This window comes from Paroedura picta, chromosome 1 (genome assembly GCF_049243985.1).
Source record: "Paroedura picta isolate Pp20150507F chromosome 1, Ppicta_v3.0, whole genome shotgun sequence".
NCBI lineage: Eukaryota > Metazoa > Chordata > Lepidosauria > Squamata > Gekkonidae > Paroedura > Paroedura picta.
The window spans coordinates 98,225,065-98,247,755 of NC_135369.1; the positions used below are offsets into that span (position 1 = coordinate 98,225,065).

At 43.1% G+C, this 22,691-nt stretch overlaps 1 protein-coding gene and 1 long non-coding RNA gene across 6 annotated transcripts in view; one reads left to right on the forward strand and one right to left on the reverse strand.

The window, feature by feature from the left end:
- RGS17 (regulator of G protein signaling 17) overlaps positions 1-22,691 on the forward strand; it is a 99,594-nt gene that overhangs the window by 34,865 nt on the left and 42,038 nt on the right. For 4 of the 5 annotated variants that reach the window (XM_077349322.1, XM_077349292.1, XM_077349282.1 and 1 more), the window contains exon 2: positions 17,968-18,111. In XM_077349322.1, coding sequence (XP_077205437.1) covers positions 17,993-18,111 — 119 coding nt within the window. In that variant the 5' untranslated portion in view covers positions 17,968-17,992. Of the gene's footprint in view, positions 1-14,260; positions 14,692-17,967; positions 18,112-22,691 lie in introns of those variants that run through there. The other variant, XM_077349302.1, reaches the window with a different exon arrangement.
- LOC143843376 (uncharacterized) lies at positions 16,473-22,466 on the reverse strand. The gene is made up of 3 exons (XR_013233545.1): positions 22,069-22,466; positions 19,498-19,739; positions 16,473-17,987 (listed from the first exon to the last, which is right to left on the reverse strand). It is a non-coding gene; the product is annotated as an uncharacterized LOC143843376 (long non-coding RNA).

The window sequence follows — 22,691 nt, forward strand, 5'->3', positions numbered from 1 at the left end:
TCGGCAAGCTTCTCTTCCCTTCCCTCCCGAAACAAGAGGCTTGCCGGGCCACGAGCTAATCAGCCGCTTTGGCGGCCAATTTGCTCGTGGCCTGGTGAGCTTCTCGCTTTGGGGGGGAGGGAAGAAGGAGCCGCGGCCCGGCGCCAAGGCCTTCGCGGCCCGGCACCGGGCTGCGGCCCGCGGGTTGGGGACCACTGCCCTACAACAGACACCCTGTGAGGTAGGTGAGGCTGAGAGAATTCTGAGAGCTGTGATTGGCCCAAAGTTACCCAGCTGGCTACATGTGGAGACAGATTAGGGAATCAAACCTGATTCTCCAGATTAGAAGCCACCACTCATAACCACCACACCAAGTTGGCTCTCTAGTGAAAGGTATATGTCAGGATGCTATGCCCCTGCCATGATTTATATAGTTCCTTTTTCTTGTTAGCCAGATTGGGTCTGTAGTTTATCTAGCCTGTTTACCATGTTTTATTGTCTTAGTGCTCTTCCTGCAATTACACTTCTTCCATCTCCATTTCCCTCCAGAATGCAACCTTGGGATATCCCCCATCTGGTTTTTGTGACTGTTTGGAGTCTTCCTGTGTTACATGGGTTCTAAGGGGGGGGGGCATGGGGTGAGGAAATATATGCAATACCTTAATATCTTTGCCTCAGTTTCAACAATGTCGATTGTGCTTGCTTACTCAATAAATGAAATGTTGCTTCAAGTCAAGGGTTTGCTTTTCTGAGTAATTGAAGATCCTCACAGTATAACAGTCTGGGACTATGTATCTATGGGACTGGTTTTTCTGCTAGGTCACTCAGAGAGTACTAAATTCATACAAACAAATTTTTCTCATGGTCCCCAGCCCCACGTAAATATAACTGGCCTCCATCAGGGCTTATTCAGCCCCACCTGCCTGAATATGAACATGTTTCAAATTTGCCCTAATCATAATGTTCAGATATTTGCAGACTTGTTCTCAAATGGCAGTATTAAGACTTAAACCAATATCAGAGAAGAAGGCTCATCATGTATTTTTTCAGTTTTTCCAGGTCTGCCAGTTATCAAAGACTATATAACTGTTGGAAGGTTTATGTACTTGTGGTGAACTTGCCCTCTTCCCTCACTCAGGGAAGTTTTCTTGCTGGGCAGTCCCTGCATCTATTTTCTTCTTAGCTGTTGGTCTATGGCTGTCCCACCCTGTCACATTATATTACCCAAGGACTTTAGGCAACAAACAAAATCAATTGCTATTCTACTCCTATAATAGCACACAAGAGACTCTTGAAAGTTTAAAAATAAGATATTTTATTTAACTTGGGAGGGAAAAGGTCAAGAGGAATCATGAACTAGATATGAGGTCAACCAGTATTAAGAACTGAGGTAACTTTGTAATCACACTAAATAAAAATAATATGTTGCCAACAAGTGTGTGAAACTTTGAGAGAGGCTTTCTTTTCAGTTTCTGAGTTTCATTGACACTTCACATTCAGATGTCAGTCCTTCTATGTCTATAGACCATAAAATTCCTTCTTTCTTTAGAGCTATTTTCCTTTTCACTGGGCAGGGAATGCTTCTCTTGACTAGAAGCTCTGTGCTTTTTGGCTTGAATGAGGATCTTCTATGATCCTCTTGGTTCTCTTTGCCTCCTTCCCAGTTCTCAGTCGCTGCAAAACTGTCTCTTCTTCAACTGTCATTTCTTAACTGAGAATTCCATTTGAACAGCCTGTCATTCAAAGGTTCTCAGACTCTGTGAGGCATTAACTTTTGATAGTCCATCACAGTACTCCTTACCAGAACACTGATTTTATACCTGGTACTTAGGATCTCAGCCCTGACTTAGATGGCACAGGCTAGCCCACTTGCATCAGATCTCAGAAGCTAAGCAGGATTGGCCTTGGTTATAACTTAGATGGAAAACCATAAACGATATCCAAGGTTCTATCAGAGATGGGCAATGGTAAACCATCTAGTATCTTCTCTTGCCTTGAAAATCCTACAGGCCACTGAAAATCAGCTGCAACTTGTCACCACTTTCTACCATCACTCAGCCCTTGGGATCTATGCATGATCAATGAGAAGCACATAATTAAACTTTTGTCTTATTTGTACCTAATTCTTCAAAGAGTTCAGCACATCTATCGAATTACTACTTAACTAAGTTGGCATGGAATTCAACAAATAAGGAGTATGTCATGTGGTTTGATAGTGTGCTATAGCCAAGACAGTTCTACTGATGTACCAGAAACAAGGAAATCTTTCTACTGAAAATCAGTGAGGTCATCAGAAAACAAATAATTTTTTAGAATTGTGACTTAATATACAGAAAACTTATCTGGGGTGTACATATCTCAGTTTGCTCTTATGTTAATCTTATAGCAATAAAAAATTATGCATGATTAAAATCAACGCTGGGATTGCCTTAAAAGCAACAGAGGGAAACTGCCTTTTTCTCTGTAGCTGATCCCATCCCAGTAGGTTATATTTTCCATATTCACTTCAGAATTCAAATATTTTTAATGCAACAAAATGTAGCAAGTAGATCACAATTTGAATTTATTAGCAACTAGTTTCAAAGCCTAAGAATGGGCCTTGAAAGGGTCCCCTCCCCTGGCCAGGTAGCTTAAGGTGGCCTTGGGCAGCAGATCGCAGCCAAATCAAGTGGGGCGGAGTGGGGGCTGGCCAGCTCATTAGCAGGGCCGGGACAGAGCTCCTTAGCAGTCAGCTAGTCAGCTCCTTAGCAGTCCTTAGCGAGCAGTCAGCAGGCCGGGAGGCCCTCATCAGCAGGCCCAGCCTAGCAGGCCAAGAGGCCCTTGTTAGGAGGCCCTCCACCATGATCCTTTGCCCAGGGCCTTTCCCTTACCTGCTGCTGGCTCCAGGCACTGAGGCATCTGAGAGCAAAGAGGCTAGAGTACAGGGGCAGAGGGTGGGAGCTGCAGGGGCAGGGCCAATCAGGGCAAAGCTGGCTGCACTGTGATTGGCCCTATTCCAACTTGGACAGCTGGACACGTCCCACCCCTAGACTGTTTCATAAATATATAGAGGAACAACAATGGATAAGGATGTGAGTTAATGTGGCTGAGTGGATTCACATTACCATATTTTTCATTGTGATAACTATAGTAATTCTGCAGATCTTAGAAACACCTATCACTTTATGACAGAACACCTATTTGCAAGAAAGTTTGGTTATAAATGAAATAAATTAAAATTAATATCAGTGGCAAAATTCACAAAAGTACATTGCTGTGTATGTAGCTTTAGAGTGTTTTTTAAAGTAAAAAGAAAATAATGATATAATTAACACAAATCAATATATAGTCTACTTTTGCTTATTTCATATACCTGGAAATGAAAACATATCTTCTCTGGTAGAAAGTGCAGTTATTTACCAATTGTGATCTAAGTGAACCACACTCAATTTGGAAATAAAGTACTTAGAACACAACAAATTGATTTCTGATAAAAGCTTGCTAGTATGACAGCTATTCTGGAGCCTTGTTGTTTGTTTTCATTTTTCCAGGGCAGCAGATATGATAGAGAATAAACTTTTCTTCTTCTGGGTCTAGTAATAGTTGTGGTGGGGAGACGGTTCTTTTTGGAAAAAGTGCACGGCTGCTTATAGCTTAGTTCTATTAAAATACTGAGAGATCTCAGTTCTTAAATCAGCAATTTTCTCATGCCAGTGAACACTCACATCTGATCTGGTTCTGTTTGTGTGTGAAAGGATAGGCACAAACTGGCTAACAACGTCTGGCATGATTTTGGGCAGTTCATGGTACACAAAACAATGTTCATGAACTGAAGAACTGCCATGAACATTCGCGAATTTTAGAATTATAGAATTAGAAGGAGCCATAAAGCTCATTCAATCCAACCCCCTACAAAATGCAGGCTCAGCCTAAAGCATCCATGGTATATATCTGTCCAGCCTCTGCTTAAAGACTGTCAGTGAGGAGGAGCTCACTGCCTCCTCAGTCAGCTGATTCTACTGTTGAACAATTCTGACTGTGAAATTTTTTTCCTGCTTTCTAGCCAATATTATTCTACATGTAGTTTAAAGCCATTATTTCAGGGCCTTTCCCCTGCTGCCAACAAGAACTGCTCCCTGCCCTCCAATTTTTGATGCAGTTCATGGTGATTTCTGAGAAGCATCTGCTCCCTGATGCTCAGCTATTCAGTTAGAATGGCTGGTAGCAGGGGAGCAGAAAGCAGGAGTTTAAACTTTAAATGGTTCATGGAGTGATATCAACTGAGACCAATACAACACCAACCACAAATTGAACTGCAAAAACATGGTTCATGCCCATCATTGTGTGTCTGCATGTACATGCTTGCTATTGGAGGAGGAAACCTTGGCCTTTATCTTTATACATACATCCCATCCTAAGTCTGCAAAGCATGTAAGCTTTCTATTCTTCTGAGTGAAGTGAAGCCTAGTCTTTGTCTCTATCTCTTCATTCTGCAAAGCAAGAAAACTGTCAATCAAGGGTAGGATTGCTTGGTATCTGTACTTTCCCTTTCTGTATATAAATGTCCAGTATTTTCTAATTACTGATGCAACCACCATGTCTAAGCTCCATATATGCACTCTTTCTTTCCCCCATGACTTTCCCCATCCCTGTCTTCTTGTTTTTCATCCTCATCAGCAATGCTTGAAAAGAACCAGATCCACCACTCAGCAGCCAGGCAGTTCTCTTCTGGAGAATTCTGATTGGCTCAACTGAAGGAAGCTGGAAAGGACAAACTTTTATGGCTGACCAATCAGTTTTCCATTTTGGTTCCAGCTGATTATGGGGGTAGATGATGTCAGGACTGACTCTTCTAAAGACAGGTGAGAAGTTCTTGGGGAGTCATGACAAGAAAAAAGACTGGAGTGTTTTGGGGCAGAGAATTCCTTATAGGACTGTACGTAAACAGGATATCTTACTTGCATTTTTATCTTTTGCACAGCCCTGATGACTGCAAACAGCTTGCTGTTAAATACTTTAAGGCTGTAAGACTAGGTACATTTATTAGCAAGTAAGCACCACAGAGCTCACTAAGAGTTACCTTAGAGTAAAAATGATTAGGATTCCATGATTTTGTGATTTTAAACATATACTGTTTCCATTTCAAGACAATGAGGATTTTAAACTGCCTAGCTTTGGATGGATTCTCTCTTAATATGCTCCTTTTAAACTGTATAAAACATAATTTTCTACACTGTTAATGTAACTCCATGAAGTTTTGCTCCCTTCTCATTATTTCATTGGCATCAAAGGGCTTAGACTAAAAGTAACTGCATGGGATTGAACTGTATATTATTATGCTAAATATAATCACAATGTTAGAAGAGCTAGATTTGTTTAATTTAGAAATTTGTAACTACAAACCTACAATAGATTACTTAAAGTAAAGGTAAAGGTATCCCCTGTGCAAGCACCGAGTCATGTCTGACCCTTGGGGTGACGCCCTCTAGCGTTTTCATGGCAGACTCAATACGGGGTGGTTTGCCAGTGCCTTAGGTTGGCCCTATACATAGACCTCTATTAAAGGGACAGGCTATTTTTAAATATTTTTGTCATGTCTATATGCACCAAGAAATTTTCATCAAGCTTGTCCAGTATTTTTGTTGAGAACATCTGGCAACCCTAAATGAAGAGGAGGCTTAACTGCTCCTTGCAAACTCTGCAGTCCTTCTTGTCCGTCAATTAATATGAACAAAGCATTTGCCTCTCTTATCTCCTTTGTTGTTGTTGTTAGGTGCAAAGTCATGTCTGACCCATCGCGACCCCATGGACAATGATCCTCCAGGACTTCCTGTCCTCTATCATTCCTCAAAGTCCATTTAACTTTGCACCAACTGCTTCAGTGACTTATCCCCTTTATAGGCTCCCAATTGCCAGTTGTCATGACCTCAGCTGCACCAAGCTCAGTTTCATCAGAGAAGGATCTAGATGAGCTCCATGAGAAGACAGGGTCCTTGTCTGAAGGAGCACCACAGGGTTTCCCTCAGACCCAGAGTCTGTGGCTTCAGAGGTTCCAAAAGCCCCATGGGCAAGACCTCTCCATTCAAAGTCCTTCTCTCAAGGCCATGTACCAAGAGCCTGCAGTTGAGATCTTGCCACTAGGAGATACAGCAGTCATCCCTGAAGCAGTGATATCTATACTATGGCCAGTCGGGGCCTGCTCCAGGATTGCCAGCTCTTCAGGCTTAGCAACACCTGGCATGAGCATGCAAGAGGAGATGAGGCTGCTTGACACATCTTAGCAATGAAAGATGAGGCACAGCAGGTGGGCTGAGCCACATTTGGACTCATGGTCTGCATGCAAACAGCCACAGAAGTTGCCTGTTAGAAGGTAACCAGCAGTAGAATAGGTTGGATATATTTCTCCATAGTTTGTATGGATCAGAAGTGAATAACAGCCCGGTCTAACCCATATTTGGCACATTGTATTTTTGTTTCAATGTACAAGAACCATGTCATGGTTTTAATGCCTGCTGTATTGTTTATTTACTTCCACATGGAAGTTTTGCTGTTTGGCATCCAAACCAGGGGGTGGGGGGGTTAATATTTGAAGCATCCACATAATTCCATCCCATCAGTTTTGCTTTCCAGATTTTCCCTTGCTTTCATGCAATCCTTCCTAAACCTGTCTTTCATATAATCATTTTAAAACATCTCAGTTAAAGTACGTTCCATGTGGATGGAAGGTGCACATATTTAAAAAGTTGCATCCATATTGGAACAGTTTTTCTTGCCTCTTCCTGCTGCAGTGACTATTTCCTTCCATGACACTGGATAATTTTTTCTGATTTTTTTAAAACAGAAATTCCTAGATGATATCTACATACTGTTTCTCTATTATTATTTTATTATAGTCCCAATATGTGGATATTGAAACCAGTGAGTTAGGACCAGGTGTTTCTGTGACCTTGAGGGACAGTCCAGGTTTACAGAAAAACCTGACATCTTTAAAAATTTGGGGGGGGGGGGGTTGGCTGGTTGGTTAAATTCTTCCTTCCAAAATAAAAAAAAGCATTTTCTGTGTACTCTCAGGCATGCACTTACCCTTTTCTTCCTGGCTGGCAATGGTTTCAGCATCTGGAAGCCTTGGTGGGCATGGCTGCATTGGTGTCCTGAAGCCTCTCCAGGCCTGGCCACAACTATCATTGTAGCCATTGGGACTGGCCATAACAACAGCTGCAACCAGAAGCCTCTCAGGGCATGGAGCAATTCCCAGACACTGTCACAGCCAGGCCTGGAGCCAGGGCTAGGCAACAGGAGAGCTGTTCCAGGCATACAGCAAGTTCTTAACATCACAGTTGCCACATCCTGTAAAGTAAGGAGGAAGAAAGAGAGATGAGGGGAATATGAACAAGAAGGGGGAGAAGGAGAAATAGACAGGGAGTAAATTGACAGGAAGGGGAGGGGAGGCTAATGGGAAAAGGGTGGGGGCAAAAGGGCAAGGGGAAGTTGTCAGAGAAGGGGGAGTAGGTTGACATAAGGGGAGCAGGAGAAACAGAGAAAATAGAGTGTAGGTTGATGAAAAGGAGAAGAGCAGATTGAAAGAGCAGGGGAGGAGGAGAAAGAAGAGGAAGACTGTCATAAGGCGAGGGGGAGAAAGAGGGGAAAGATTGACAGAAGGGGAGATCAGAAAGATGGGGAGGATTGGTAGGGTATGGGAAAGGGGGAAGGAAGAAGAAGAGTTGGTTTTTATATCCTGCTTTTCACTACACAGAGTCTCAAAGTGGCTTATAGCCACCTACCCTTCCTCTACCTTCAACAGACACCCTGTGAGGGAGTTGGGGTTTAGAGAGTTCTGAGAGAACTGTGACTGGCCCAAGGTCACCCAGCTGGCTGCATGTGGAGAAGGAGTGGAGAATCAGAGCTGGTTCTCCAAATTAGAGGCTGCTACTCTTAACTACCATACCAAGCAAGGTGGGGGATGGCATGCACCCTCCCTGCAAGTTTCTTGCAGGTCGCCACAAGTTATACCAATCTATATAACATTACAACAGACAATTAACACAATCTAATAGCTTTTCTGAATCCCCAGTTTTCCTTTTTTCACACACAAAAACGCTAAGTAACTAGCCCTTTTTGTTTGAAGAGATTGTACCTCCGCATTGAAAGGGGTTAGATAGTTGAGTTTTTTTCTGATGAAAGCTGGGGATTCAGAGAGCTAATAGACTGGTGCAATAGACAGTGATAGCATTATTGCATGGAAGTAGCAATTTTAAAGACCCACCCAAAGCCCTTCCGCATTAAGTGTGTGTGTGTGTGTGTGTGTGGGGGGGGTGATAGCTGATAGAATGGAGCAAATAAAACAGTTGTGTGGGTGCCCCATAGCTCCTCTGCATCCACAGCAGCAATGGGAACTACATTATCACTGTGTGAAAACAACCTAAGACTGCAAGGTTAAATGCTAAGGAACAACTGCCTCAGAGCACACCTTCCTTCTGATAAGTGTGCTTGTGATTCTCTGTAAAATGCAAATTGTCAATGTCAAGCATTTGTTAATATCAGTACTTTTAATGTAATCCGCTAATTCCAATATGATGATGTGATCTGGAGGGCAGGTCACCTAATTCATTCTCTCTACAAGATAGCTATCTAACCTTGTACCCATGCCTGCCAATAACGGAAGCGTATTCCATTGCACAATGACACTTAACAGTTATCTTAAATATTAATCTCCTGCGATTAATTTAATGACATTATGCAAGGGCTGAGAGGCAACCTAAAACAGAAGCTTTGCAGCTGACATGAAACTGCACTGCCCAAAGATGCAGTACTTATTTACCGGCTTCAGTATTACCAGTGACTGACTGTCCCCTGCGGATATACAGCATGTTGAAAACTGCCATATTTCTAAGCGAAAGCTTCCTTTATGCAAAGTATTTCAAGCCAGCTTGGGTGAGAAAATTCAGTAGAAGAGGCAAATTCATATTGTTTAACATTTTGGATGTTTTATATTTTTTGTGAGTTGCTTTGTGGCCTTTCCATGCAGATAGAAGGAAGATAACAATGATGATAGACAAGGAGACAGACGGAGAATCTCATGTACTTCCTTCCCAATGGCACGTGCAACCCACTGCAAGAAAAGCTGTCTGAGGATGAAAGGGGAGGGCTGTCCATGGAAGACAGGGATCCATTGTAGAAATTTCTATGCATGTGCATCATGTGCAGCAAGGGCGAGAGTGAATTGTCCCTCCTTCTCTTTTTTTAAATGTTAAGATGGCCAACACATTTGTGGTCTGAACAAAACTGGCCTCGGAAAGAAAGATATTCTTCACTGAACCAATGTGCTGCCTGAACATCTGGAATGGACTGTGTTAATGGAGTAGTCCAGCTGGGTAGGAAGGCACATCGTAGCTCCACTGAAGACCAGTGTAGCTCACTCCTCCTTCATCATGCTGCTTTGGCTCCACTCAAGCTCCACACTTCTCTGTGCATAGAGAACTAGCGATGCCTCCCAGGGAAGTGTCCACCAACCACATCCTACTGAGATCCCTGACTCAGAGGTCTAATCTGTAGCAGAAGCTGGGATACAACTATATTGATTTAAATGACCATGCTACAGCCACAGCAGGATTTAGCCCACTGAGTCTCATCATCATTTTTCCCCTTCCCACACAATATGAGTGTCTGACTCAGAGACTACTGTTAAAATTTTGGCTTAGCAACGTCTGGCAACTTTAAAGCCAATAACAAGATTTCTAAAAGCACAACAGCAGATGAAGCTCAGACTAGTAGATGCTCAAAAAGGAAATCTACTTGAGAAAAAAGTGGTTTTCTGATGAGTTCTGGGCCTTGCATTTATCCAGGGCTCTTGAAGGTTACTGAGTACTCCACTTGCTAGTATAGCTCTTGAGCACTCCTCTTTGGGAGTTTTTGTATTTTTTAAAAGATATCAAAATTGTACATGATAGAGTTATGGATGAAAGCCTGCCTGGTGCTTAAATATGCTTCTGTGAAGCTTCATGCTTGCCACAGAGAATTGTCTGAGGACATATGAAGGATGCAATTATATTGAAAATTAAGGAGAGCCTCAGGCTTATCATTGCAGAGAAAGTAACTGTAAGATGCTGCAAGTTGCCCAATGAAAGAACTGGTTATAAATATAACAGATAAATGAGTAGCATTTGAATAGATGAACTGAAGAAAAAGCCTTGAAATTAACCACTCTAGTAGCAGTGACCTAAGTGTACAAGCAGAAGCTCAAATCTACATCTAGCTTTCTGTTGGTTAAGAGAAAGTTATTTCATATTACATTCTTTGCATTTTAGAGTGGCTTACAACCATGTCCCTTGTTCGATCTCTTTAATATCGGTTTGATCTTCAAGCAATTGTTGGGTGATGCTATTAAATTTCATGTCATGAAAAATTTCACCTGCCTGTTTTTATTCAGTAAACATCTAGGAAAGGTACAGGTCACTTTTTCTCTGACCATTGCTGCAGTACAGTCTTACCTCATTTTAACGTTGTGTCGAAGTCCACTGGACACCCGTTCTGCAAGAGGGCTTTTAATTTAAAATGAGACCCACATAATGACTTCTGCAGTCACTTTGGTAGTGGTCCGTGATGCCTCCCATCATGGACTTTGTTGTCTTTCTTTTTAAACATTTCTTTGTGAATGCGCAGTAATGTTATTACATGATAGCAATGTAAAAAAAGGTTGTGTCGTAATGGGGGAAAGGATTTGAGTGGGAAGACAGCTGAAATTCACACTTATGCATCCACCGCTGCTGAGTCATCTGTGGATCCATGAGGGGGAGGGGAGAAAAAGGAAGGGTTCCAACCCCCCTGCCCTCACTCTGCTGTCCCACTTGTATGACTTCCCCTCACCAATCTTTGGTGTTCTTTGAGTGGGTTAACAAGCATGCAGATAAGGGCAATCAAGTAGATGTCATATACTTGGACATCCAAAAGATTTTTAACAAAAGACTTCACCAAAGAAGAAAATTGTATTTGCCACCCTTCCTTGTTGTGGTCTATTCCCCCCCCCCACACACACACACACAAATTAAAGGTTTCAATTGAAGAAAATCTCCTGCCCCATCTCAGCAATCTCTGAAAATAGCTCACATTTTTAAAAATTATGTGTGTGATTGCATGTGATGATTCAATTACCCAATTGCTATGAGACACAGGTCTTTACAGTGGGTGTCCAGTGTATGGGTATCTTAATTAGTAAGTATTACTATTATCATATAAATAGTTTCTGGAGGAGGAAGAGGGCTGGGATGGGAGCGAGTCTGAGGGCTAAACTACATGATATGTTTTACAAGTGTCTCTGGGTTCACCACTTTGATCAGAGTCACATCTCAGTTCCATGAAAATTATTTAAAAGCTGTTTTTGCTGACAAAAGGTGGTGATGGAGGAGGGGGGAATCTTGCTTCCCTCCCCATCTTTTTCTGAAGCTAAAGGATCCCCAGTAGGAAGTTATTTGCCTCAATCTGGAGTGCCATATGGACTAGTTTCACAGCTGGGCACAGATTCCTTCTGGGACTTCCCCTTTCAATCAGGATCAAAGGTAGGTTTATTTTGAAAAGAAAACTTCATTTGATCCAGTTTAAAGGGGCAACTGCAAGATGACTGTGGACAAAACATAGATGCTCCATGCACCACTGCTTTACATTGTGGCTCCGTGTAAAAGAGGGCTGGTCAAATGGAAGTATCCAAAACAGAAAAAATTGACCGGTTGGCTATCAAAAAAGTAATCTGTTTTTGTTTATAATTGTTCTGATTTATTTAAAAAACTAGAACTAAAGCCCATTTTATCGGGGAATAAAATGGGCGCTAGCGACCTCTGGCCAAGGAAGCCCTCGCAGCACGAAGGCTTCTCGGGGCATGGGTCTGCGTAGGCAGGGGTCTGGGAGGTGGGGCATTGTCCAAGGGACGTGGAGAGGCTTGCAGCGTGGCAGACGCAGCAAGGTTGTTGTGGGGGCGGGGAGAAGGCTGCTGGGCAGGCGGGAAGGCCGTTGCTGGGGCGGGAGAAGGGCACGCGGTCCTCTTGCGAGCTTACCGGAGCTCCGGGGCTCGACTGGATGGTGGGGAGACAAAGCAGCTGAGGCTGGGGGGCGGGGTGAGATGCGGGGCTGAGTCGGCACGGTGGCGAGGTCCAGGAAGCATGCGTGGGAGTCTGCGCATGTCCGTTGGAGTCCTGCGGCTTGGGGGAGGCAGCGCCGGCCGCGCTGGCCAGGCGAGGTGCGCCGCGGCCCAGGCGAGTGGCGGCGTGGCCTAGGCGCTGCGGCGCTATAGCCTAGGCGCGGTGCTGTGGCCTGGCCGCGGTGGTGCGGCCTGGCAGCGGCAGCGGGGCAAGCGGCGAAAAGGGCGAGGGAAGTGGAGGGCAACGTGCAGGTAAGGCGGGGCGCGGCAACGGTCGTGGGAAAGGGACGGTCGGGATGGGGGTGGGAAGGGGCGGGAGGGTGGCAGTTAGAGAGGGGGCCAGCATGCGTCGGGTTGTCGTGGGGGGAGGGGGCGCGGAAAGGGCTGGGGGCTCAAGAGGGTTAGCTGGGGGTGGGTGGGTGCGAGTGTGCGTGTTGGGGCAGGAAGCAGAGGCGGCGTGGCAGAATCCAGGGAGGGTTAGTTGTGGGTCGTAGGCTGGCGTATTTGGTGAGCGGCGGGCATCGGGGAAGAGGTGGGGGGTCGCGGCGAGTGCAGGAGTCGTTGGAGAGCAGTCGCTGGCTGGCGGGGACATTGTTTCCCCAGAGGCCAGCAACGTGGGGCCAAGGTCCTCCCCGGCGGCCATCCGGCAAGGATGGCAGCTCGGGAAGACTGAAGAGTTGGAGGCGTGGTGTCTGGGAGACCAGCCAATTAGCCTATAGGGAGGTGTGCTTTGCGCGCCTCCCAATTGGCCACTTGGCCCTGGATTGTCACTCTGAGGAGCGAATCAGGAGCCGCTTCGCTTTTATCCCGGACAGGGCCCACCCTAACTCTTCCCCAATTGCCCTTACTCCTTTATTCCTTCCGCTCCTCCAGAGCTGGCAGTTTAAAGATATAACTTCAATAATTAATATTCAAAAGATATTATCTTCATATCTGTGATATTATAGGCATGAAAACATAAATCAAACCAAAATGGGTTCTGGATAAACACATTTTTTTTCAGCCATATGTCTGTCAAGGCTGTATCCTGGGGCATTGTTGCATGGACACAGGGAGTTTTTGTGCTAATTACTTCTGTGGGCAAAGTGCAGTCTGTAGTAATTAATTCCTCCTAAATATGGTACAGGTTTCTCTTTGGCATTGTAACCCAGCTAACAGTGGGATTTCCTTTATTCCTCATGAGATAGCTCGGTGTTTAATTATTACGGATCATAGCCTCATTCTTCTCTTCCTTGCTTGTTTAATGCTGCTGGTTGTTCTATGAACATTAGGATGCTGGCTCAACTGAATGATTGCTTCACTAAGCAAAAATGACAACAGTTATTTACTAGTAGCTAAATGAAGAGCATTTCAGAGATAAATTATGCCCCTCTGCTTTTTTTTTAAGTTCTTAGCTATTTAAGTATTTATAGTCACTGGGGTGAGGTTTTAAATACTTCTTAAGCAGCTGATCTGTAGTTGGGCCCTGCCTAAGTAAGGCTGAAATTCTATGCACGCTTAGGAAAAAGTGCTGATGAAACCAGGGCTGTGTATAAGCATGCAGGAGTTTTAATTGCATGAGATTGGTTTCTACTCTGCATTAATGTCGAAATTTGTGGATTTGATACACTAAGTTGCATGACCTTCTAGAAGCAGAAATAATACCACATTGTGGGGAGAAAAAGGTCAAAAAGACAACAACATGTGCACATCACATGTATAAAGAGACTAGAAAACTAGGTAAGGGGGGTGTTTGATGATCTGATAGGACACAGTATAATACAAGAGAATAAGAAGGACGGTCTAATAATTAAACCAAACAGAGAGAAACAGACCTATCCACTGGCAATATAATAGATATATTCATAAAAGAAAGAAAAATGTCCTATTTTTTAGTTTTCCTTTTTCCTTTATTCTTTAGGACTTCTGTCAAAATGGAATCTAGGTAATCTCCGTTTTCAGTTCTTTCATCAGTGACAAGTCCTTATATATATTAACAGTATAATACTGCCCACAGGCTCACATAGGGTGTTCCCTATGTGAGCCTGTGGCCAGTATTATACTATTAATATATATAAGGACTTGTCACTGATGAAAGACTCTTACTGAAAACGGATATTACCTGGATTCCGTTTTGACAGAAGTCCTACAGAATAAAGAAACAAGGAAAACTACAAAAATAGGACACTTTTCTTTCTTTTATGAATATATCTATTATATTGCCACTGGATAGGTCTGTTTTCTCTCTGTTAGGCCACAGTATAATGACTGGTGTTGTATTCATCTTGACAGGTTACAAGTCCTGGGACAAAACATTGCAAGGGGAGATTCAGGATATCAGAAATTTGGATCTACTGAGGGAACAAGGAATTAGTTAGGATGATGTGCCCCCTTGCATATCAAGATGGCTCCCTGAAGGTCCTCGGGAAATTTCCTGTTGACAATGGGAATAGCATTCCCAATGAAAACCTGATTGATCTGTGGAATACGAAGTCTGTGTGGATGGTACAACAAAAATGAAGTCCAATAGCACCTTTACGACCAACAAAGATTTATTCAAGGCTTGAGCTTTCGTATGCACACTCCCTCAGATAATGGAACAAAAACCGTAAGAGTACAGATATATGGTGAGAGATGGTTGACATGATTACTCCTAGTCATGTGCAAACCCGTTTTATTCTGTGATATTCTGAGGAGCTAGGGCCAATGAAATGTACACAATTTGAGGAATCCTGTTTCCCCTCCTTTATAGCATTTGCACAAAGCAAGCCAAGCAGAGCATTTTTAAAAATCAGTTTCATAATGTGAACATAAGCAATGAAGAATATTACTGCAACTCATGTGCCTGGCATTTTTTAATTCAGATCTCTGGTATCCACACAGATTTGGATGCCACAACAGCTGTGGTTAGTTTGGTGGCCTAAAGATTTCAAGAAATTGATTGAAGGCTTGTGTCTATCTCCTCTACATTTAATTCTTTCCCAACTGGATATTTTACATCTGACTGGAAGGAACTGCACAGACCAGCATGTTACTGTGGGAAAGTAAAATTACAACCTCTTTCACAGAGGCAGTTTCCATAGACCAACAGCAAATATCCTTTTGGGTTAAGGTGTTTAAATGGATGGTGGACAGTGCAGCTTCAGATATACTTTGACAATACTAGGTATCCCTAGATCCATTGCACTCTCACTTCCTGGTTTCAGAATTGAAATGGCTTTGGTAACTCAGATAGATAACATGCTCCAAGAGAGGCAACAAAAGGGCGTTGAAGAGTTGGACTAAGATCTGGGAAATACATGTCTAAATTCCTTACTTGTGCGTGGAAGATTGCTGGGTGGTGTGAGGGCAGTCACACAGCCTAACCTCCCTCTCAGGGTTGTTGTAAGGATAAAATGGAAGAGAATGATGTATGATTTGGAGCACCACTGGGGTGAAAAGTGGGATATAAAGTAAATAAATGAACTCAATGATGTGAAATTTTATTGAGGTTCTGCTGACCTGGTACCCACAAGATTTAAGTATGTGGCTTAGAACACATCCCTAGTAGACCATAGTTCTGTTAGCTGTTGAGGGACTCCTCAGTAGCTGAACACATGAAAAGGTAGAAGCATTATAGAACCATAGAGTTGTAAGGGGCCACATAGGCCATCTAGTCCAACTCCCTGCTCAATGCAGAATCAACCTAAAGCATCCAGTATAAGTATCTGTCCAGCCACTGCTTGAAGACTGCTAGTGAGTGGGAGTTAACCACCTGCTTAAACAGTTTGATTCCACTGCTTAGCTACTGTGACTGTGAAATTTTTTCCTGATTTTCTTACTGATATTGTTCTCCACATAGTTTAAATCCATTACTGTGTGTCCTCTCTTTTGTTGCCAACCAAAACCTTTCCCTGCCCTCCTCTATGTGACAACCTTTCAAATACTCTGTCAGTTTCCATGATAAAGTTTGATGAAGCTTCTTGGTAAGAATTTACTTTTTAGCTAGAGTAGATTTTCTTAGAACCACCAACTCTAGGGTTGGGTCTCGTCTAGATAGAATTCTATGTATTTTACTCACAATTCACTGATGTGCTGAGCCACTCTGTTACTTTGTCAATGTGGTTAATGTTTTTTAAAATAACTTTTATACTTAAGCTGGTCACAGTCTGAATTCTTTCCAGCTCGCCATAACCTGTGGGTTCGGCAACAATAACCCTCCTCAGGGTTGGTAAGAACATTACTTTGCTTTTACTCAACCATGTAATGTTCTTACCAACCCTGGGGAGGGTTATTGTTGCCCAGCCCCAATAGGTCCCCCGCAGGATATGGCGAGCAGGAAAAAATTATACTGAGATCAACTTAAGTATAAAAGCTATTTTATTTCATAAAACATAATGCAGATTGACAAAGTAACAGAGTAGCTCAACAAATCAGTGACTAGATGTAGGACAACAAACTGAAGTTCAGACAAGATGAGGTTTTCTTAATGGCAAACTGAGGAATGAAGAGTCAACTTGTTTCACTTACAGCTTGGGGGTTCTATTAAATCTATGCCTGGAGATGGACATTCAGATACCATCTGTGGTTCTGTTGGTAAAAACCCGGCTGTCTTTAAAAGACTTGCCAACAGCTTTGATTATTTTATGGCATTATGCTATGGTTTTATGCTGTAGCTTTACCATTAACTTTATGAAGTTGGTTTTTGTTGTTTTTACATTTTTATTATTATACTGTTAATTAATACATGAGAATCAATTTATAAGCTGTTTACTGAGAGGCTTTAAACTATTTCAGGTCAATCAATTATGCAGGGCTCAGAGTTGCTGAGTTCAGACTAGTATTTCCAAAAGCTTCATAGTTATTCATAGAAATATCTTCATGTAACAGAAAATTGAAGTCATGTGCAATCGGGAGTGATTTTATGTTTGTTCAGTGAATTTTTTCTCTGAATAGAAAGGGGAAAGCTGTGATAGTCACATTGTTGTTGACATCTTAAACACTACCAAGTGCTAAACAAACTGTGAGATGCATCCCAGTAATCATGAACAGCACCCAAAACCAAAGGAATATGAATTAACAAGAGGGGCCCTATGAAAATTTCATGGGTGCTATAAGTTTGTGATGTAATCTTGAAGTCCAATTGCCACTCTTTGAGGATCATTTTCTCAGTGAAGGAGAGCTTAGGTTTGTCTCACTGCCAAAAACAGTTTTCTGGGAGAAAGCAAATGGACTCCAAGGAAGGACACCACATAGCATGTGACCTCACGTTTCTTGTCCTCGCTGAGATCCTTGCTGCAAAGAAAGTGGGCCAAGGTCCATTTGCCCACAAAAGCATCATTATAGGAGGAATCAGCAAGTGGGAAGACTCACAGTAATTCTACTCCACAGCTTCTTGCTTTGGCCAACATAGTACCCTGCAAGGTTCATAGCCAGCAACTGTGTGCTTCTTTCTGTGGCTAGATAAGTAGAAATGTAGAACTCACAGCCAAGGCCACTGCCCTCCCCTTTCCCATGCAGCCTATCTGGCAAGTCCAACTCCAGATTGTAAAATTCATGGAGATTATGGGACGGAGCCTGGAGAAGATATAATTTGTGGAGGGGGGGGGCCTTCAGTGGGGTAGAATGCCATAGAGTCCACCCTTCCAAAGTAGCCATTTTCTCCAGGGAAACTTCAGTAAATCTGAAGACCAGTTTTAATCCTGAGAAGGCAGCCACCAACTGGAGACTGGCACACCTAAGGGAGTGGTGCCATTGAAACAAGATGGCAGATTGGGTGTTATTGTGATGTTTTATAATAATTTTATTTTGGTTATCTTTGTATGTTGAGGTTGAAAGGGGGCATTAACCAGTGCAAATTGTTTAGAAAAAGCACAAGTACTGCTGCATTTGCTTCATGTTCTCTTATGTCTGTGTTCTTGTAGCCACTGGGGTACTGAGGTAGCTGAAATGAGAAAAAGGCAACAGTCACAAAATGAAGACACATCTGCTGTTTCTCAAGCACCTGGAAACCAAAGGCCCAACAACACATGTTGCTTCTGCTGGTGTTGTTGCTGCAGCTGCTCATGGTACGTCACACAGTCTATTTGGGACCATATCCACGACAGGTAAAAATGATGGCTAAAACACCATCAGTTGCCCGAGAGACATGAATCAACTGGGAGGGGAGAGGGCTTTGCCACACAATCAAGTTACTGCACCATAAATGCATGTCAGATTTTTGTTTATTGTGTACAGCCTTCATATCTCCCATCAAAGTTATTCTTGTGCTGCAGGGATATTATTCCACAGGGAATACAGGAGCTAGAAAATGGTATATAACCCAAAATTTGTCATATACGTGTAACTGCCAACACAGCATAGATTGATTTTCCCTCTGTGCCCTTTCCTTCAGTAAATCTCTCTTCCCCTCCCCCCCCCACCCTAGCAAGGACGTGAGAAGTCAAAAAGACTTCTTGGGTACAGGGGTTACAATGAAGAGAAGGGATCTGGTGAAATCATTCTCGCTTCCCTCTTCTGATCATGGAGCTTCACATGGAAAAGGAGAAAAGATAATTTTGCATGAATCCCTTTCATCATTATATCCCTCAGGCCCATCTGGCTTTTTGTCTACCCTCCAGGCAAAGGCAGCTGGGGTAAGTTCTGTTGTACTAAGTGTGCTTGACCTCTGCATAGCCCTGCTTATGATTGAACTCTGTGGGATTTACTTGTGAATAGACATGCTTAGGATTATTCCCACTATCTTTCTAGGAGGCAAAAAGGACTTCTTGGGGGAAGGGGAACACGGAAAAATATGTGTGTCCCATGAACTATCACTGGCAACTGGTTGGATGTGGCCCATTGAATCAGTCAAACCATCTGTCAAATATTTTTCCAAACACTTGCAATATTTTTTGGGAGGGCTGCAATTCTCTCACCTCATCCTTATCCCTACCCCTTGTGATGTATTTATAGCAGATTGAGGAGGATGTGTGATTTTAAATTCAATTTGTCCTTTTCTAAAGTAATGAGAAAACTGTAGACAATGTACTAGGGTTCCCATACCCCTGGTGCAGACCTCACCACCCAGCCACCAGTCAGCTGGACAGTAGGGAAAGTTACCTCGACAGAGAGTAAGGGTCTGTCAAGATACAGCCACATGCCTACGCCACCGCCCATATAGCCTGGATGTTAACACCATGACTTCCAGAAGGTCAAGGTGAAACTCTGGTATTTGGGCAAAAATGCTATGGTAAATTTGCTATGGTAAATACCATAGAGTTTTTGCCCAAATACCAGAGCATCACTACCAATGGCCTGGAAGTGATGGTCATTTCCAAGTCATGTGGACAGTGACGTGGGCATGCTGCTTCATATCAGTCAAGCCTCCCTCTGTTCCCTGCCAATTGTTAGGAGGGACCTGGCAATACCACAGCATACCAAGAAAGAAAGATGGGCATTAGGACAGGCTTCACCTTCTGTTGTCTTTTTTTGTGTTTTCTTTTTTTAAAATAACTGTTCAGAAATTCCAACTGAAACTGTTCTCAAGCCTTGCGAATGCACGTCAAAAATTAGCTTTCTGATGGAGAGTTGAAGGTCAAATGTACACCAAAAATTAGCTTTCTGATGGAGGGTTGAAGGTCCGTTGATTTTGAATGAACAACACATAGGAATGAAGCCATCTTATTTCTTGCTAGCTGATCATTTGATGAATAACCTGCAGAATATATTTAGAGTCAGTATGCATTCAAATTCCACTGTGATCTTTCGACTGGCAAAGCGCTGTCATCTTAATGGGGATCAGGCCAGGAAATTACTGCTACTCAGCTCTTCCTAAAAGAATCATTAGCTCAGGAAATCTAAGACTGAAATCAGTGTTTATTTTCTGTTTTTAAAATAACTTCAGAGAATCATGTGATTTTTCTATCCTGGGCATGTTCAGGGCGCCTGTCACTGAACCACATAAATCCTGAGAGTAACAAGATTTATATGCATGTAACCAGTTCAGTGACATCAAGAGGGCCGAGGGCACATATACAACTATTCATCTGCAGATGTGCTTTGCGGATCCTACATATGCTAATGCACACATCTAGAGGCCAGGTCCCAACATTCCACTGCAAACTAGCATAAGCAAGAAACAGATGGAGCCCAGAATAGAGATTGGCAGACGAAGGAGGGGAACTATGGGGATAAGAGAGGCTTCATTTTCAGTGACAGGGATTGCAAGGTAAGGGGACAGGGTTGGTCCGTGTTGTAGTGACAAGTACATTTGTCTGCATGTAGCGATACTACGGCAAATGAAGGCAAAATCTGTCATCTGCCCATGACTGAATGGTCTGGCTTTCCTTGATAAAAATGCTTTTTGCACCACTTTCCACCACAGGGGTACTTTCATGTTATAAGACTTATAAGGCTTCTGTCTATTATAGCAATAAGCATTTTGCTACTTATAGAATAAAGCTGCACAGCTACTGTGCCTTTGTTTCTCCTACACACACACACACACACACACACACACACACTTGCTCTTTAGTGTGTCCCTTTCATGCCAGTTCCTTGATTGAGTTCCTTTTTATCACTTAAGGAGGGGGGCAGTTAAGAATAAACATAAGGGTAGCAAATTTTTTATGCTATGCAGTTGTTTTCCTTAGGTCCAGAACTGAACTGCAACATGAGAAGTTCTCACTGATCCACTTAATCAGCTCACAGGACAGCACTAAAACATGGACGGAGGACAAGTGAATGGAGATTTGTTTCTTTTTCCTGTGCCACTGTTTCTCCTTGGTGCTTTTCCTGTGCCACTGTTGACCAGCACTTGGAAAACATTGCATAGAAGCAGCAGAATATCTCCCAGCACTGAATAATGAAGAATGGGCCGTGTAGAACAATACTGCCATAGAATAATACTGCAACAGCTTGCTAGCAGGTGCAGATGGGAGTTCTTTTCTATAGGAAGACTGCTCTTACCCTACATACTTCTGCCAATTTTCAGTATTCTGGGACAGTCCACTCTCCTCAATGCAGTTTACTTTGGCATGGTGATGGTAGAACTCCAAGGGAAGAGTCTTCACTTAAATGGGTTGCCTATAGAACGTCTGGAGTTCCCCAACATTTATTTGGTTATTAAAATACTAGCAAGAAAGCCCATTGCAACCAGGAATGCAATGGGCTCTAGGACCCAGGGGACACCGGCAGGCACAGATATCTCTCCCTCTCCATTGCAAAGGTAATCAGGGCTGGTTTGTAGCAGGGAATGAGGGCTGGTTTGCAGTTTGGGGCGGTTTTCTCTGTCTCTCTCTCCCTCTCAGCACGAGCCATAGCAGGTAATGGGGGCTTGTTAGTGGTTTGGCAGGGCTCTCTGTGTCTCTCTCTCACAGCCTCTGAGAGCAAAGTGGCTAGCATCCAGGGAGGGAGGGCAGGAGCTGTAGGTGCAGGGCCAATCAGGGTGTGGCCAGCTTTGCTGGCCGCACCCTGATTGGCCCTATTCCAACTTGACACCCCGGACTGTTCCACTCCTCAGGCTGTTTCACAAATATTAAGAGGAGGAACAATGGATAAGTATGTATAGGCTGCCTTCCCTTCCATCCAAGAGGACCCCACGTGGTTTACCAATATCTTGCAACATCATCTTGCACCGAAAATAGGCACAAGACAAAATCATTAAAAGCAGAATATATTAATTATAACCAGAAACAACTGCGTTATCTATCCCCTAAATAAATAATAAAATGATACACACCAGCCTCCCTCAAAGGAATATCATCTTGCCCTGCTTCCTAGAACTTGCTAAATTGAGAATCTTTCTAATCTTATCTGGAAGTCTCTTTTAAAGAGATGGCATCACTGTCAAAATGTCTTTCACTAGGCAGAAGCAGATCTGATGGACTTGGGTGGAGAAAGAGATAGAAGGCACTGTTAGGAAGATCAAAGCTAGCACACAAATTCATACTGGAAAAGATAATCATTTAAGTACTAGGTCCCAGGTTGTGAAGAACTTCCAGGATTTATTTATTTAACTCATTGAGAATTTAAGTAGTCCATACCTGTCTTTTATGTGTGAATCAGGCTTTGGTTGTGTGCTCAAGTAGATTATTAGATTCAGATGAGTAGCCATGTTAATCTGAAGCAATAGAAAAATGTTAGCCAGCTAAGTTGATGGAGTTGTATTCCCTGTGGCTTAATACTGTGCCTTCAGGTGGCTAGCCATGTTGGTCTGAAGCAACTGAACAAAGTGTGGGTCCACTGGAGTCAGAATATATTCCATGAGATTATTTATATACAGTATTTGCTGGCGTATAAGACTACTTTCCCCCCCTGAAAAACATGCCTCCAAGTGGGGGGGGGGTGTCGTCCTATACACCGGGTGCACTTCAGTTGGGATAGACATAGCTGCCCATAGTGGCCTATAGTACAGTAATGTCATGTAACAAACTCTATATTTTGAGTGGAAATGTTGGGGGGTCGTCTTATATGCCCAGTCATCTTATATGCCGGCAAATATGGTAGTTCATTTTATCCTACCTTTCCTCCATGTGGGTTAGGCTTGGATGGCAGGGGGGGGGGAGAGAGAGACTGACTGACTAAAGTCACCCAGAAAGTTTCATGACAAGGGGGTGGTCGTTTTTTTTTTCTTCTTAAGTTGGGTCTCCCAGTTCCTAGTCTGACA